This window comes from Ambystoma mexicanum, chromosome 2q, assembly GCF_040938575.1.
Source record: "Ambystoma mexicanum isolate Mex_15411 chromosome 2q, UKY_AmexF1_1, whole genome shotgun sequence".
NCBI lineage: Eukaryota > Metazoa > Chordata > Amphibia > Caudata > Ambystomatidae > Ambystoma > Ambystoma mexicanum.
The window spans coordinates 629279244-629297379 of record NC_090924.1 but is presented as its reverse complement, the minus strand read 5'-3'; the positions used below and the strand labels follow the sequence as shown (position 1 = coordinate 629297379).

General features: G+C 43.9%; 1 protein-coding gene across 2 annotated transcripts in view; it reads right to left on the bottom strand.

Annotated features, from left to right (window-relative positions):
* The window catches only part of LOC138569646 (uncharacterized), a 1436407-nt gene that overhangs the window by 659257 nt on the left and 759014 nt on the right, over positions 1 to 18136 (bottom strand). For both annotated transcript variants that reach the window (XM_069647797.1, XM_069647798.1), the window contains exon 34: positions 11107 to 11241. In XM_069647797.1, the coding sequence (XP_069503898.1) occupies positions 11107 to 11241 (135 nt within the window). The remainder of the gene's footprint in view (positions 1 to 11106; positions 11242 to 18136) is intronic.

Genomic DNA, 18136 nt, shown 5'->3' with positions numbered 1-18136 from the left:
GTTTCAAGAGAAAGCGCGTGTTGGTTTGCGATAGAGCGTGTGCCCAAATGAATTGTGCGAGTGAATTTTAGCGCGTGTACATTTTTAACGCGAAAGACGTTTCATGGGAAAGCGCGTGTTGGTTTGCGATAGAGCGCAAGTCCATTTTGATTAAGCGCAAGTTGGCTTGAGTGGCTTGAACTATATGCACTACACAAGATATTATTTACAAGATATTCCACACAGATTATTAGCCTCTAAGTCTTTTACTGAGGTTTAAGAGGTAAAGAGTTCAGAGTTTATTTAGAATAATTTTAGAAAAGAAGTTTATCTTATCATAAAAGTAATCAGGTGTATTTGTTTACGACAGATACCAGAGCCTACCAGACGGTTGCAGGGCTGCAGTGTCTCCGTTGTTATTTTCTCCAAATTCCCCTTTCCCTTTCTTGGGGTTTTCAGCTCAGCTTATATTTAAGGGTTGAGAGGTGAACTCCTGGTGAGGGTCTGTGGGGCCAGCATCAGCTCCTGTGGAATTCAGTCAAGCCGGACCCTGACAGGATGAAAGGCCCACGATAATTTTTTCCACCTGAGCTGATATGGATCCCACAGAGGCACTAGCAAGTTCCATAAGGGACATGTTTTCAGAGTTAAGGGAGGAAATGAGGGCTGTGCGAAAAGAAAACCAGGAATTACAAGTCAAGTTTGAAGAGTTAAACTCTAAGGTTACCCGTAAGGGTGAAGAAATTTCTTTGGAGTCAAGAGATTCAGAGGATCCTAGTAGAGAATTAGCAGTGTTAATTAGAGAGGATTTGGGTGAAGGAACGAGTTCTCAGGGAAGAAGTAGGGGAAGTTTGAATATACCTATAGGTCCAGTCCCCTTAGCACCTCCAGAGCGTTTTGGGGGAGATGCCAAGAAATGCCAGATTTTCCTTACACAGTGTGAACTTCATTTCCTTTGTAGACCTGAAGCTTTTAATACAGATGCTTCTAAAATAGCTTTTATGCTGTCTTACCTTACTGGTGAGGCGGCAACTTGGTCAGTATTATTAGTTGGTCAAGAGAATCCTATACTAAAGAACTTGTTAGCCTTCAAGTTAGAATTTAAAAAGATGTTTGACAGACACCAATTATCTCAAGAAGTTGATGGAGAACTATTAGAGTTAAAACAGGGAACCAAAGATTTAGTGTCTTACATCACACAGTTCAGATCTTTAGTATTAGAGAGCAATTGGCCAGAAGAGAAGCAATCCTCCTTGTTCTATAGAGGCTTGAAGGAGGAATTGAAAGATGCATTATCTACAATTGTTAATAGACCCACTTCATGTGAGGATTTAATTAATCTAGTCATACAAATTGACTATAGATTAGGGGAACGCAAGGCTGAGCGTAGAAGAGGAGGAGTTGAGCAACCAAGAGTTTTCCCTAGAATTGATAAAGGAAGATTAGAATTTGTAAATAAAGAATTGAGAACTGGGAATGCAGAGAGAGTAAATAAAGTGAGAGGTCCTTTAACTAAGGAGGAGAAGGATAGGCGAAGACAGAATAATTTATGTTTATATTGTGGGAAATCAGGACATTTTGTTGGAAATTGCCCTTGGTGTCCAAAAACTTCTGCATCTACTAACAGCTCCAGAAATCAGCAAGTGGCAAATACAATCCAAGCAGCGGTACCACATATTACATTGAATGTATCCTTGTATATTAAAGAGGAATTAAAGGGAAGCGGTCCAGTAGTAATAGATTCTGGAGCTACTGGTAACTTCATGGATTGGAATGTGGTTAAAGATATGAATGTGCCTTACGTTGTAAAAAATATACCAGAGTATGTGAGAGCGGTGGATGGGTCTCAACTGACATCAGGTTTAATTACACACGAAACAATCCCATTGGAAATGGAAATTGGAGGGCACTGGGAGGAAATTGTGTTTGAATTAATTGACACTCCACAGTTGAAAATAATTTTGGGAATGCCTTGGCTGACGTATCATAACCCTCAGATTGATTGGGGAAGAAGAGTGGTGAAATTGGATTCTGCTTTTTGTGTTACAAATTGTTGTAAAGAAGTAGTTCAGGAAAATGTTTCTAGTGGTAATTGTTCAGAAGTAGTGGAAGTTTTGGTGAATTTGGGAACTATAGTACATTCTATAGGGGCTGTAATTGGAGAATTACCAAAGTGTTACCATGATTTCAATGATGTGTTTAGTGAAAAGGAAGCTAATGAATTACCTCCTCATAGAGAGTATGACTGTAAAATTGATTTAGAACCAGGGGCCCACATTCCTTGCAGTCACATCTATGCCTTAACAGAAAAAGAGAATCAACATTTGAAAGATTACATCCAAGAAAATTTGAATAAGGGGTTCATCAGGCACTCTCAATCGCCAGCAGCTTCTCCACTATTTTTTGTTCCCAAAAAGGAAGGCACTTTACGAACATGCATAGATTATAGGGCATTGAATAAGATAACAATTAAATACAGATATCCTCTGCCCTTAATATCAGTAATGTTAGACCAGATTCAAGGAGCCTCAGTATTTACCAAACTAGATCTTCGTGGTGCATATCATTTGGTGCGGGTACGTCAAGGTGATGAATGGAAAACGGCATTTAGAACAAAATTTGGTCTTTTCAAATATCAAGTAATGCCATTCGGATTGTGTAACGCTCCCGCGGCCTTTCAATTTTTTATAAATGAGGTATTGAGAGATTTTATTGACATCTTTGTAGTAGTATACATAGATGACATTCTTATTTACTCTAAGGATCTACTGCAACATGAAGAACATGTAAAGAAAGTGTTACAGCGACTAAGGGAGAATAAACTATTTGCTAAGTTAGAAAAGAGCCAATTTCATACCATGGAAGTGGAATTTTTAGGTTTTATGATTTCTCCCAAAGGTTTGGAAATGGATATGAAGAAAATTAAAGCAGTTGAACAGTGGCCAACTCCAACTTGTGTTAAAGATATCCAAAGCTTCCTGGGCTTTGCAAACTTTTACAGGAGATTCATTAAGAATTTCTCTCAAACTGTTGCTCCTATCACCAAATTATTGAAGAAAGGAATGAAATTTGAATGGAAAGATGAAGCGGATCAAGCTTTCAAAACATTGAAGAACTGTTTTACATCTGGACCGATCTTATTACACCCAGATCCTTCACAACCATTTTTTGTGGAGGCAGATGCTTCTAATGTTGCAATTGGAGCAGTGCTTTCTCATCGGCATCCTAAAACTGGACAGTTACATCCTGTGGCCTATCTATCTAAGAAATTGCTTCCAGCAGAAGTGAACTACACGATTACTGACAGAGAACTCCTGGCAATCAAGAGGACATTTCAGGAATGGAGGCATTATCTGTTAGGAGCAAGATTCACAGTAACCGTTTTAACCGATCATAGAAATCTTCTGTTTTTGAAATCAGCTCGAACACTATCACCTCGACAACTTAGGTGGTCACTCTTCTTTTCAGAATACGATTTTGTGATAACATTCAAGCCTGGGCAGTTAAACGGTAAAGCGGATGCTTTATCGCGACAAGGATCTTCGGGAGAAGTTGAAAATCAATTATTACCAGAACCAGTGATTGCAGAAGATAAATTTATTCTATGTACTACAAAGGAAGAGAATCTGCTTCTTAAAAAGATTCAAAAGGAATTACCAAAAGAGGCGATTCAATCTTGGTTAGCGGAGGATTCTGGAAGACATTTAATTGAAGGATTTCCATGTGTCCATTCTAAAATTTACCTTCCAAGTAAGGAACTGCAAAAGGAAATTATGCAAGAATGTCATGAATCCAAGTTGGTGGGTCACCCTGGAATTCGTAAGACTATTGAACTGGTAAAAAGGAAATTTTGGTGGAAAGAAATGAAAAAGGATATTGAAGACTATATGAAAACATGTGAAGTCTGTGCTCAAGTAAAGTCAGGAGGAGAAAAACCATCTGGGTTATTAAATCTGTTACCAGTACTCCCTAGTCCTTGGTTTACAATCTCTATGGATTATATTGTAGATCTTCCTAAAGATCAAAGTTACACTACAGTATTAGTAGTTGTGGATTTACTAACTAAAGCTGGGCATTTCATTCCCATGAAAGGAGAGGCTTCTGCAAGGAATCTGGCAAAAAGTTTTTTTTTGCAGGAAGTGGTACGATAGCATGGTCTACCAACACAAATTGTATCAGATCGAGGGTCTCAGTTCATTTCTAAGTTTTGGCGAGCCTTCTGTACAGAGTTGGGAATTGAGGTAAAGCTTTCTTAAGGTTATCATCCACAGACCAACGGCCAAACAGAGCGAGTAAATCAGGAGTTGGAAAAACATATTAGAGCTTTTTGGCAAGAAAGAGGAAGTTGGGTAGATCTTCTTTGGCTAGCAGAGTTTAGTTATAACAATTCTGTCAAGGATTCTACTAAGTATTCTCAATTTTTTAGCAATTATGGTTTCCACCCACGATTTTTGAAAGAAGTGTTGCCATCTGAGTATTCCAATCCAGAGGTTGAGCAACGATTGACTTGTATTAGAGATGGTTTAGTGAAAGCTAAAGAAACTTTGGAGAAAAGTAAGTTACGATTTAAGACATTTGCTGATAGGAAACGTCGAAAAGCACCACATTATCAGGTGGGTCAAAAAGTTTGGTTGTCCGCAAAAAACCTACGTTTAAAGGGAAGAACTAAATTTAGTCCGAGATTTATTGGTCCATTTGAAATAGAAAGAATAATAAATCCCGTAGCAATCAAACTGAAATTACCCGCAAGTATCAAAAGGCACCCTACATTTCATGTCAGCTTAGTGAAACCTTGTGTGTCAGGAACTAGATTGGGAAAACCACCACCAGCAGTTTACACAGAGGAAAATGACGAAGAGTTTGAAGTTAAGAAAATCTTAGATTCCAGGATTGTTAGAGGTACCTTGCAGTATCTTATTGACTGGAAGGGATACGGTCCTGAGGAAAGATCTTGGGAGGATCAAGCAGATGTACATGCCCCTCAATTGATAAAACAGTTTCACAAAAGGTTCCCTGCTAAGCCAGGCCCTGGGACAGGGCTTTGAAGAGGGGGGTACTGTCAGGACTGGCTGGGTTAGTAACAGGAAGAGTAACAGGATTAACATTGTGCTTTCAGAGCTGGCTGGGTTAGTTGTGCTTTCAGAGCTGGCTGTGTTAATAACAGGAAGAGTTTGTACATAGAATTAACATTGTGCTTGCCCAAGTCAAGATGGAGCGAAAGAAACTTAGTCTGATTGGTTAAAGGAACAATGATATGTTTGGTTTGCCTGATTGGTGGAAAGGACAATGGGTTTGATTCTTGGGAGGTGAGCAAGATTCTAAACTGCCTTTCATCCATAGAAATTCAGTGGCTGGTTGTACATTAGTTAAGCTCCTTAAGTAAGGCCTTTTCAGAGCTCAGAAAATCTACCAAAGAAGTAAGAATATCGTTAGCTGATCCAGTTTGAACAAGAAGACATCAGGTGGGATCGTTCTTTTAAAGATTTTAAGATTGTCACAGTGAACTTTCATTTTCTTTTATAAGAAAACTTAAAGAGTTAACAAGTTTCAAAATTATTTGAGAAAAGAGACATTTACAGTTAAAGTTATTATAAGGAAGACAAGCTTGAAGATTGTGCGTAGAAGTTTAAAGTTAATTAACTGCGTGTAATGTTCTTCAAGACTGTTTAATGTGTGCGCGAGCTCGCAAGTCGTCGTTTACGTGTTTTTTGAGAGCGCGCGGGTATTCAGAGCGATAGAGCGCGTGCCCAAATGAATTGCGTGAGTGAATTTTAGCACGTGTACATTTTTAACGTGAAAGACGTTTCAAGAGAAAGCGCATGTTGGTTTGCGATAGAGCGCGTGCCCAAATGAATTGTGCGAGTGAATTTTAGCGCGTGTACATTTTTAACGCGAAAGACGTTTCATGGGAAAGCGCGTGTTGGTTTGCGATAGAGCGCAAGTCCATTTTGATTAAGCGCGAGTTGTTTTTAACGCGTGAACTACTTTACGTGAATTACGTTTCGTTTCTCCGCGTGAGTTCGGTAGCAATAGAGCGCGAGTCCATTTTAACTAGCGCGTGTTATTTTTATCGTGTTTACGTATTTTTTCACAAGCGCGGGTTTGGTAAAGAATTGCGTGTGTATTTTAAACGCGAGGACAATTCTTCACGTCTTCTGATTTCACGTGTTTAACGCACACACTTATCAAGGAAGAAACTATACGTTCTTTGTGTAAATAAGAAAACAATTCACACGCAGAAGGAAAGCAGCATTCCAGAAAGTTAAAGAATATTTATTTAATGAAATTTATGCAAATGGAATTCAATACTTCAGAGAAAGACTGCATTTTATAAAAGCATTCAAAACTACATAGAGTTAAAAGAACTTTGAAGCAAGAAGAATATCTAGTTCTGAAAGGTGTTTGCAAGGGCCATCACTTTAGGATTCTAAAGAGACTTGAGTGGCTTGAACTATATGCACTACACAAGATATTATTTACAAGACATTCAACACAGATTATTAGCCTCTAAGTCTTTTACTGAGGTTTAAGAGGTAAAGAGTTCAGAGTTTATTTAGAATAATTTTAGAAAAGAAGTTTATATTATCATATAAGTAACCAGGTGTATTTTTTTACCACAGATACCAGAGCCTACCAGACGGTTGCAGGGCTGCAGTGTCTCCGTGTTATTTTCTCCAAATTCCCCTTTCCCTTTCTTGGGGTTTTCAGCTCAGCTTATATTTAAGGGTTGAGAGGTGAACTCCTGGTGAGGGTCTGTGGGGTCAGCATCAGCTCCTGTGGAATTCAGTCAAGCCGGACCCTGACACTGTGACATGCCTTTTGTGGGGTTCACCCATTTCAGGGACCCTTACGTGAAGACCCATTTTCTCTGGGTCCTATCTCTCACTCTGGGCACTGTGCGTGTGTTCACACCAATTTCTCTTCCCTTTTCTCTCTGGGGGCTCTGTCGTAGTGACCGCATGGAGTTTATTCTCACCCCAAGTACCGGGGATAGGGTTTCCTCCCTCCTGTGTGATTTTGCATGGGTTAAACCAGGAATGGAATTTCCGTTAGGCTGGTAAGCCTTCCTGTTAGCCTCATTTGGGCATGCATGGGGTAGTACACTGTCTTGCATTTTGAAAGGTGTTTCCCCCCTCCTGGACTGTAGGTCCTTTGGCATGGCGCGGAGAGTCGCAAGAGTAGCTGGGATCTCATTATAGCGGGGTAGAGGTTCACTAGGACCCCTCAATTGTCGAGTGAGACCCTTTAGAGTTTCAGAGTGTCAATGGCACTGTGTGCCCTTGTAAATAATGTCCACTTTGCCTCTCCTCTCTCTCACCCGTCACACCCGATGAGGTCACCAGACATGTTGGGTCTTTGAAGACCTCATCCAAACAAGTGGACCCTTGCCCCTCCAAAACCATCAAGGACAACATTGACTCCCTCGCCCCGCCTTAGCTGAGCTTTGCAATCTCTCCTTTTCCACTGGAGTTTTCCCAACTGCTCTTAAGCACTCCCTTCTTCACCCACTGCTCAAGAAACCCTCTGCTGACCCCTCCATTTCGGCAAACTACCATCCGATCTCTATCACTCCTTTCCTGGGAAAACCCCTTGAGAAGTTGGCTATCTCTCAGCTGAACCTCCACACTGAATCAATTGGTTGTGTCCATGACCATCAGTCTGGCTTTAGAGCATCCAGAGGCACGGAATCTGCTCTTCTGAACAACCGTGAATACCTGCTCTCAATTCTTGACACTAACACTCCCTCTGTCCTCCTTGATCTCTCCTCTGCCTTTGACACGGCTAACCACAACATCCTGATTGCACGTCTTCGTGACACCCTGGGAATCGCAGGTCAGGCTATGGATTGGTTATCCTCTTTTCTCTCTCTGACCGCTAACCCCAGCTGGAACTTGGAGCCTTTCTGACGACTATCACTCTCTCAACCTGCAGCGTTCCCCAGGGATCAAACCTATCCCCCTGGTTCTTCAACGTCTATGTGGCTACTTTGGCATAAGTTATCGCCACTTTCACCTCTAATTTCCAGTGTTATGTTGATGACATGCAACTATCCTTCCTTCAGGCTACCCTCAGCAGTTTCTTCTTCCTCACTCATATCCGACTATCTGTCTGCTATCCAGTCATGCTGTGCTGCAAACGACCTCTGCCTCAACGGCAGCAAAACTGAGATCATTCACATTAGGACCCCTGCTCCCACTTTCCGACTTTCACTCTGGCCGGCCTCCCTTGGCCCCATGCCCATCCCCACCTGCAGGGCCAAAAAACTTGGGGTCATCTTTGACCCCACTCTCTCCTTCTCCTCTCACATTTCTGACATCTCAAAAAAGTCTATCAACTACACCTCCTCAGAGGCACTCTGCCTTTTCTCACTTTGCCCCATCGTCTCACTGTCTCCAGAGCCCTGGTTCTCTCTAGGGTGGACTACTGCAACAGCCTCTTCTTCATGCTTCCTGCTTCTGCCTTGCACCCTCTACAATTCATTCAGAACAGAACTGCAAGAGTTATCCTTGACATCAAGCCCAGGGACTGCATCTCTCTGGCGCTGAAATCCCTTCACTGGCTTCCCGTGGTTGCAAGGATCAAATTCCAGACCCTCTGCCTTGTCCACCAGGCTTTCTGGGGCCTGGGACCTACTTACCTGCAACTTTGCCTACCTAAATACTGTCCCTCTTCAGCCCTCTGCTCATCTATCTCCAACCTTCTGCGAGTGAGCCGGTTCTCCGAGCAGAGATTTGGAGGGAGTTCCTTATCCTCAGCAGGCGCCTCCCTTTGGGAAAGCCTCCCTGCCACCCTCCGTCTTGAGCCTGATCTTCATAAGTTCTGGAAACTCCTCAAGACCTTTCTCTTCTCCATCTCCTTCTCTGTCACCCTACCCTGCTAACCTAGCTCTCTGCTCTTTCCATCTCTCCCTCCTCTTGCATACAGCTTTGCTGACTGGCCGCCTCATGTACCTCAGAGTCTCACATGTCCCTGGCACCCCAGCCAATCCTCTTTACCTCAGGGCCATGCCCTGCATCCCCCTCACTGCACTTTTGAATAAATAAATCCAAGAGAGATTCTCTCTCCGCACTTATCCCAGTCTCTACCGACTGGGTGCACTTGGACACCCACCCTCCCTTGACCGTCTTGTACTTGCACAATCTGAATGCATCTCTGCCTGAAGATCGTCTGTCTATCATCTCAGAATTCCAAGGGCTCTGAGCGACTGTTGTTTTTTTTCCCCCTGTGTTCCCACCCTCCTTGAATGCTTTGAAACAAGGCCTGTCTATAGGCGCTTTATAAATAAACATAACCATTACCATGTTTTTCCTTGAAGCTATGAAATGTTGGTCTTCTACCGTTTGCTCTTCTCTGAAAGTGGCCTCCCAACACTTGCTCCTTCGCATAAGTGAGCGGAGGAAAAAAGAGGCACACGAACTGCAAGAATGCCTCAAGTTTTACGTCCCTAAACAGAATAGGCAAAAGGTGTCCAGGTCCATGGAGGAATATCTCTGTGGGCACCCCGGGAACCTGTGAAAACCGTTGGTCATACGCCATGGAGGTTGTTTTGAATTTAGATACGGAACTAGGCACACGTGTCGCTCGACGTGCCACACCCATCCGACGCAGAGAAAGGGACTGATGCTTAGGCGGGGCGTGTGGGGAGGTGCCGTACAGCACGCCTAAGCATGAATGTGCAAAATAAACATCCGATTGTGCTGCCTACCAACAGGCTCTGGCACGTCCCCCGTTCTGTGGGACATCCCAAGAGTATGTAGGAAAGGGCCATTATTTTAGCGAAGATTTGGGCATACATTGTGTGCCATTTTGTAAAAATATGAATCGCTATGCCAAACAAACAAACATCAAACCATGCGCAACAATAGATCTCAGTGCATAGAGTCTTCTTGAGAACGTGTTTTTTTACAGGGTCTCTCTAAGACCCTGTTTAAATTGCCTGCTTGGGACGGGGGGCTGATCAAAATTATTCGTTTAGCAGACATTTTGCAGAAATCTGTGCGTAAGTCACCTATTTGGCCCAATTTCACCCACTTGAAAATGTGCGATTGAAATGCAGACATCTTGCGATATATTGCACTATATTCCAAATTTGCAGCACTTTCTAGTTTTAATTGCTCTGAAATCTCAAAATCGCAGCAACTCTGTCCACAAGAAACGTGAATTTACCAAATGTTCACAAACAAAATATGCCTTGCAAATACTGTGTTTTCAACGAAAAGCAAAACATATGGTGAAATTTGCCAAAATTGCTTGGTCAGTAGATATTTCTCCCACTCTGAGTGGGTGATTTACGATCCGTTTTAAGTTAGCTCAATGGGTTAATTGCTTGCTTCACACCTATGCGTGTGACCTGGAAACCATAGGTTTATTCAATCCCTAACAGGACTGACTCAAAGTTTAATATGTCAAAAATTGATGGAGCATGCATTATTGAGTTGGGTGGTAATAAAACAAATCACCACATGCACACATTAACGTCTATTAGCCAGTCATAAATCTAACAGACAAAGAGAAACTGTCCTGTGTCATTATCACGCAGGTACGTTCTAGTTCCCCAATCTTGCTTTACCTGATGCCATATCATACGGTGGGCAAATACCCCGTGATAACGACCTCTCCCTTGGTCAATAAGGCTTAATTCATAAGAAACAAGGCCATTAGTTCTTGTGTCTGCTCTTAAATGGTTCACAAGTTAATAGTCTACATAAACCTCTGAGGCAAGTTCTAAAGTATTCCTCCTGCTCCCTCTTTCTCATTTGCAATTGGCTGGGAGTTCCGCCTCCCTTCGCGTATTTCCCAGGTTGCCAGTAAAGATGCAGCTGCCGCCATTAATGTCTTCCCTGGCATCGCACATGCTAGCTTCCGCTGTTGACATCCTAAAGCTGTCGACAAAGGCAGGTTCCAGGAACGCTGCCAATTCCAGTTTCTGCGAGAGCGCAATTTTTTATGAAGTGAACTTGTTAAACAAGAGTGTGAAGCAGGGCACCCAGGAGTAAGACCATCGCTGCAGTTCTGCACACATACAACAGCCGATGCAAAGACCTTAACCCCTTTATCACCCATAAAATGTGCCAGGCTATTAAGAGCTGCAACCCTAAAGATAAAGTTGTGATCTCTGGAGAGTACCTGGAAAGAGTGGCTCGTGTTCACGTGCAGCAGATGCCACACGTCCCTGCCACTTGACTTGTTCTGGTAGCTGCCCTCAAAGCCCAGGACATCTCTCTTGTTGATTTTCACGCTGGCCTTCAGTTCGCAGTTGGCCTGAAATGCAAATAGTACCATCCTGAACGACATCAAAACAGCGGAAAACCAAACGTCACTTTCAATGAGGATAAAAGTCAGAAGTAAAACAATATTTAGTTTTGTAAATCAGGAATCGAAAATTCATTCAGCACAGGTAATCCTGTGAAAGTATACCTTTGAGACCCAGAAAGATTACTCCCATCACCGATCTCAGTGCCTTAATTGGCACTGGAAAATGAGCCGGGGCTCATCAATGAGGCATGGCCTAACAGTGGGAGGTTGCCCCAGCTCAATGATCTACAGGAACCCTTGCCAGGCAGCCTTTTGTAGATATCATCATCCTCCCACGCCCCTGTGGGGTCTTGTAGCGGCTGGGACTGCCAGGGGAGATTAGTGAGGCCCGCTAGGGTCCCGCCTCAAATTGAGATTTCTGAGCCTGCCAGGGCTCAGTCCTGGCTAGCCCTGGCCCAGTTAAAGCCCTGACCCATCTTACCGGAGGAGACCTTCAGTCTTCCTCTGCTATATTTTCTCCCTTCCTTTGCACCTTTTATTCCTAATCAGAAAATTAGATATCTGGACCAATAGGCCTACAAGAGGAAATTAGGCTCTGACTGGTCATATTGTTAAAAGAATTCGTATTGCTATGAGCGAGCATGGCACCGTAACCAAACTGACATTTCATAACTGCCATTAAAAAAGTGTGTGGCTCAGAGGCCTGTTCAGAGGCCCGCTTCTTGTTCCCACTTAGCTGCTCACCGGAACCAGTGACATGACAAACACCACTGCTACCTGTGCAGTACTCTGGGACTCTTTAGGGGCCTTAGAATGGCACAAGAATTTTATATATTATTTTTTTGTATGCGATCAAGCAACAGGGTTGTTACGAAACGCATAATATTAGCTTCTTGTCCCTGCTGAGGGATCGACTAATAAAGGAATGTGTGTCAATTGAAGGATGCAGTTGTTCCTTTTTTTATCAAAATAGTCTTCAGGAGGCAGAGTGCATTTGCAACGTGCGTCTGCATGGTTTGTTGGTTTGGATATATATATATATATATATATATATATATATATATATATATATATATATATATATATACATACATAGGCCCTCATTACAAGTCAGTCGGTGGACCATGGTGCTACTAGCACCATGATCCATGCCGGATTCCGCCATGGTGGATGGCGGAATTACCGCCCCATTCCAAGGTGAGTGGGGCGGTAATTCACCATTCACCATTTGCCCTTCCCCATTCTCATTTTTGCCCCATAGGGCATAATGGGGATGCCGTAATTAGCACCAAGGTCGCTTAGCGCCTTGGACTTTAACGCCTGCAAAAAGCAGGCGTTAAAGGGTGAATCAGGCGTTAAGGGTTAACGGCGCCGACGGCGCCGTTAAACCCTTAACGCCTGACTTGTAATGAGGGCCATAGTGTGTATATATATATATATATATATATATATATATACATACACACTAGGTGGCGTTGCGGAATGTGTGACTTGGCTAAAATGAACTATTTTATATATATATATATATATATATATATATATATATATATATATATATATATGTATATGATCCATTACTCACTGTGATTATATTTCTGATGCTTGTATCTGCTTAGATTCACATGCTATGGCCGACATCTATTGGCAGCTGCAGAGCATTACATTTTTTGTTTTCGCAACTCGAAAAGGGACGTCGACAGGGCATGCCAGTAATACTATCCCTAGTGTGACGTCCACTGAACCCATGGTCCTTCACGCGTCAAGGTCCCTCAGATTGTTTTGTTTCTGACATGAAGTAGCATGAAGTGTAACATGAGTATAGATGTAATAAAGCAGATGAAGCAGATAAAGTCAGAGAAACATCTATGCGCCAGGGGAGGAAGGGTGGGCGCGTGTGAATCCAAGCAGATACAAGCATCAGAAATACGATGACAGTGAGTAATGTATCCCTTCTGAGACTTGTGGAATCTGCTTAGAACACATGCTATGCATAGATTAGCAACCAGTGTCTGGAGAAGGTGGTGGGATGTGAGAAGTTACAACGGCAAATAGATGTTTTAGCACTGCTTGTCCCACCTGTGAATCTGCTTTAGAATGTGTGTCAATGTATTAGTGCTGCGTAAAGGCATGAATAGAGCTCCATGTAGATGCTTCTCCATTGGCGTCCAGCGGGACGTTTGAAACGAAGGCCAAGGTAACTCCTGTACCCCTGATAGAGTGAGATCTTGGTTTGAAAGGCAGAGTTTTATTTGACAGAGAATAGCAGAGATATATGCATTTCAATATCCATTTGGAGATGGCGTTTTTTGAAACATGATCACCTTCCCTGCCAGGCGCTATGGAGACAGTTGGTCTGTTTTTCTTAGCAGTCTTGTCTTGTTTACATAGTAAAGTACTGCCCTCTTTACATCTAGTGTATTGCGTTTTTTCTCAGCTGAGCTTGAAGGGCTTTGAACGAATGCTGGTAGTTCGATGGACTGGTTGACATGGAACTTGGATATGAACTTAGGTGATAACCTATGGCGTGTTCGTAGTACCAACTTGTCATTGTGGATAACAAAGAAAGGGTCTTGCACTGACAAAGCTTGTAGTTTGCTGACTCTTCTTATGGAGGTGATAGCCTCCAGAAAATCTGTCTTATATGTAAGGTGTTTAAGGATGGATTTATGCATAGGCTCAAAGGGGGGTGCCACGAGTTTTGCAAGTACCAGGTTTAGGTCGCACCGTGGAGGCGGGTTTGAAATGGAAGAGTCGAGTCTTTTTACTCCTTCCCTAAATGCCTTAATGAGCGGGACTTTCCACCAGGACACCTTGCTTTGAGAAGAGGTCAATGCAGATAGAGCCGCCAGGTGAACCTTGATGGAGTTAAATACTAGCCCCTAGTCTAGTAAGTGGAGCATGTAGTGGAGAATGTGTAATGGGGTACATTCTATCGGGTTTAAACTCTTTGACTGGCACCTATTTTATAAATCTTTTACATTTGTTAAAATAACAGTGTCTGGTGTTTGGTTTGCGTGCCTCCTAGAGGATGTCCATACACTTTTGAGGTAGTTTTAAATGGCTAAATTCTTTGACTTCAGGGGCCAAACTGCCAAGTTCATAGACTGAGGTTGTGGGTGGAACATTGTCCCCCTGTGCTGTGCGAGCATTTTGTAGGGGCACAGGAGTTTGATTGGATTGCACATCGCCAGTTTGCGCAGATGTGGAAACCAAGGTTGTCTCGCCCACATTGGAGCAACTAGGATTAGTGTCACTTGTTCCTAGTGCATTTTGTTCACCAACCTGCTCAGTAGCGGGGTCAGGGAAAAGTGTAGGTACTTTTCCCTGACCAGTTCATCCACAGGGCGTTCCCCTTGTACACGTGTTGCGGAAATCTGGATGCGAAGTCTGGAAATTGGGTGTTTTGGCTTGTGGCGAACAAGTCTAAAGGGGGATAGCCCAATAGGGAGAAGATATCATTTAGGATATGTCTGTCGAGTTGCCTCTCGTGCTCTTCAGGTAGAGGATTTCTGCTTAATGAGTCTGCCAGAGAATTGAGTTCCCTTTGAACATGTTACGATGTTAGGTACATGCCCGCTTGAGTGCCCACTTCCACATTTTTTGTGCTAACCTGGACAGACTTGGAGAGTGTGTGCCCCCTTGCTTGCTTATGTAAAACATGGAAGTTGTGCTGTCGGACCTGACAGGTGCACTTGGAAAGCTTGCAGTGCTTTGAGCACTGCTAGAGGTTCTAAAAGGTTTATGTGATTTTGGGCTGTGATCTGTGTCCACAGCCCATGCACTGTGTGGTGAATGTAATGGGCTCCCAAACCGGTGAGTAATACATCTGTTGTGACAACCGCTTGCACTGTAGGGTTGTGAAAAGGTTTTCCCTTTAACATGTTTTCCTTTGTCCACCAGCGTAGCGCTTGAACTAGGGTTAGCGAAACCACCTCTAGATCGTCCCACTGACCGCTTTCCAGAGACCACTGTTTCGCTAACCACTCCTGCATTGGACGCATGCACAGCTGTGCATGTGGAACCAGGTAAATGCATGATGCCATCATCCCGAGCAAGCACATTGCTTTGCCTACAGTTATTTGGTGACCGGCTAGATACTGAGGTATTGGCAGCAGTATGTTTTGCACTCTTTCGTTTGATGGAAAGACTAGACCCTCTTCTGTTTTTATGACATCCCCTAAGAACTGTTTGGTCTTGTTTGGAACAAACCTTTATTTTTTCTCATTGATTGAGAATCCCAATTGGAACAGGAGATTGATTGTTCCCTAAGTGTTTTCCTTGCAAATATGGGGGGATTCCCCTGTTATCAGCCAGTCGTCCAGATAAGGGTACACTGGGATTGATTACCTGTGTAGATGCACTGCCACTACCGCAAGTACCTTGGTGAATACCCTTGGAGCAGAGGCTATGCCGAAGGGTAGCACCTTGAATTGGTTTACTGGTTTGCTATTTTGAAACGCAAGAACCTTCTGTGCGCTGGGAACATTTCATATCCAAGGTTGCCATGTAATCCCCCTGCTTTAGCAGTGGGATTACCTCCTGAAGCATTGTCATGCAGAATATTTGAGGCTTGACATAGGTGTTTGCAGGGAGCAGGTCTAAGACAGGGCATTATTAAGTCTTTTTGCAGCACAAGGAAGTACATTGAATAAAAACCCTTGTTTGCCTGGTTTGCTGGGACAATTTATATGGCATCCTTTAGAAGAAGCGCCTTCACCTCTTCCAACAGAAAACGTTGTTCTTCCTGTGAAGACTGCCTTTGTCTTGGTGGGTGGTTGGTTGGCATTTGGATCTGCTCTATGCAATATCCCGCCGCCAAGGGCGGAAAGTAAACACTTGTCCGATGTGATCCCATCCCATTCGTAGGTAAAGCGTGAAATACGACCTCCTACTGGAGTGGCATGGGAGGGTACCTGTAGCGGGTGGTCATTGCTTAGGGGGGGTTGAGCCCCCTCTTGAGGCCCCTACTTCTAGACCTTCTTTGGCCTCTTTGAAAAACCTGCTGTGAGGACTGCCCTTGTGATGAACCCCAGGATGAACCTTGGCCACCTTGATTGTAATTAGAAGCCCGTTGGGAGTTTTGCCCACTAATAACGGCGAGAGTTAGAGCCGCCTCTTTGTCAAAAGGGTATGTTGGTGAGCTGAGCTAGGGATTTGAGGGTGTCATATTGCTCTTTTGTGCTTTTGAAAGCATCCTCCACTGCTTTGCCAAACAAAGTGTTGGGCTCAATGGGCATGTTTAGGAGGGTTGCCTGGGTTTCAAGTTTGAAGCCTGAATGCCGTAGCCATGCGTGGCATTTAATCAGTATTCCTTCTGCCACGATACTCCCCACATTGCCCGCTGTGTCCATGTTGTTTTTAAGGATGCAGTCGGCTACCTGTTTCCCCTCAGTGATGGTGAGTGAGAGCTGTGTTTTCAGGGGCACTGGCACTGAGTCTATCCTTTGAGCGATTTCATCCCACTTCTGGCAATTATAGCTGGCTAATAGAGTCGTGTTATTAGCTATACTTGTCTGGTAGGCTGCTGAGCAAGCTACCTTCCTGCCCAGGGTGTAGATAATCTTACTCTCCTTCTCAGGAGGGGCTTCCACAGAGGCAAAAGGGGTTCCCGCCCTCTTTCTTGTAGTAATAACTACTAAAGAGTCAGGCTTCAGTTGCCCCCTAAAGTATAAGGGGTTTGAGGGGGCTGGTCTGAATATCTTCTTGATGCGCGGGTTGAATGCCCGTGTCAAATTGGGTGTAATCAGAGAGGGCTGGATGCGTCTCTGTACCGATTGTAACAGGGGGATACATTTAGTTGCTGATTTATCATCCCCAAGGATGTCCTCAACGAAGTCCTTATTGACTTGGGATTCTTGTGTGTCTATTTTGAACATCTCTGCAGACTTTAGGAGCGGACCATTATATTGCAACTGGTTTTCTGCCGGGGAGTCAGCCACCGGGGGTCGCTGTGATCTAGGGACTGGATGATTTAGACGTCCTCATCGTCATCATTATAATATTGGTTCAAGTCCACTGTGTCTCTTTCATCCTCTGGGTCTGTTTATGTGCCAGGGTCATGGGAGCCTTGAGTGGTAAGATAATACGTGTCTTGCCCTAGGTCCTGTTGTCACAAGGTGGTAGCCTGCGTAGTGTCAAGGCGGGCTTTCTTGACAGCAGGCTGAGTGGCTACTGCCTAGCTTTGGGTGACTGCTGCCTCGATCTGTGGGGTACCCTGAAGATTATGTAGGACCTCAGGGTAGGCGTAAAGGAAATTTAGAAAACAGGACATTGTCCTCATAACTTTATCAAATTGTTCTATGGCCCAATGTGAGAAGCTAGGCAAAACAGAGGGAGCAGGAGTAGGAGGGGCAGGTGGGGGCTCTGGGACAGGGGTTTTCTTATGTCCATAGTCCCTGAAAGGGTGCCCTCTGGGGCAGTGTAATCCCTGCTTTTAGTAGCTTGAACTTCTTTAGCATTGGGCTTGGAAGACTTATGGTTTTTCGATGTTCTGGTCTTTAATAGGGTATCTGGAGAATGTTTTCTTATCAACTTGCTCATTTTTGAGCTCTTAGTGCTTGTTCTCGAGGCTGTCGACAAGTCTTTTGAAGCCCGGTCATCGGCGCCCGAGGACTTTGTGGTTTTAGACGCAGTGTCGGAAATGGACTTTACCGTCTGTTTCGGGGGCCTGTCCTGTGGATGATTATGAATGTGGTGGCCCAGTGAACAGGGAATGATCAGACCGCCGCCTCAACGCTGCGTGTGGCCTATCGGTCGACTACTTGGTCGACTTTTGGCCGTGGGGTGTGTGCTTGGTGTGATGTAATTTGGTAGTGCCTGAGCTGCCTGGAGTCGTCCGAGTAGCAAAACCGCCGGCTTGCCTGTTGGGGTCGGGGGCTCCCACGTGGGAATCTGATGGATC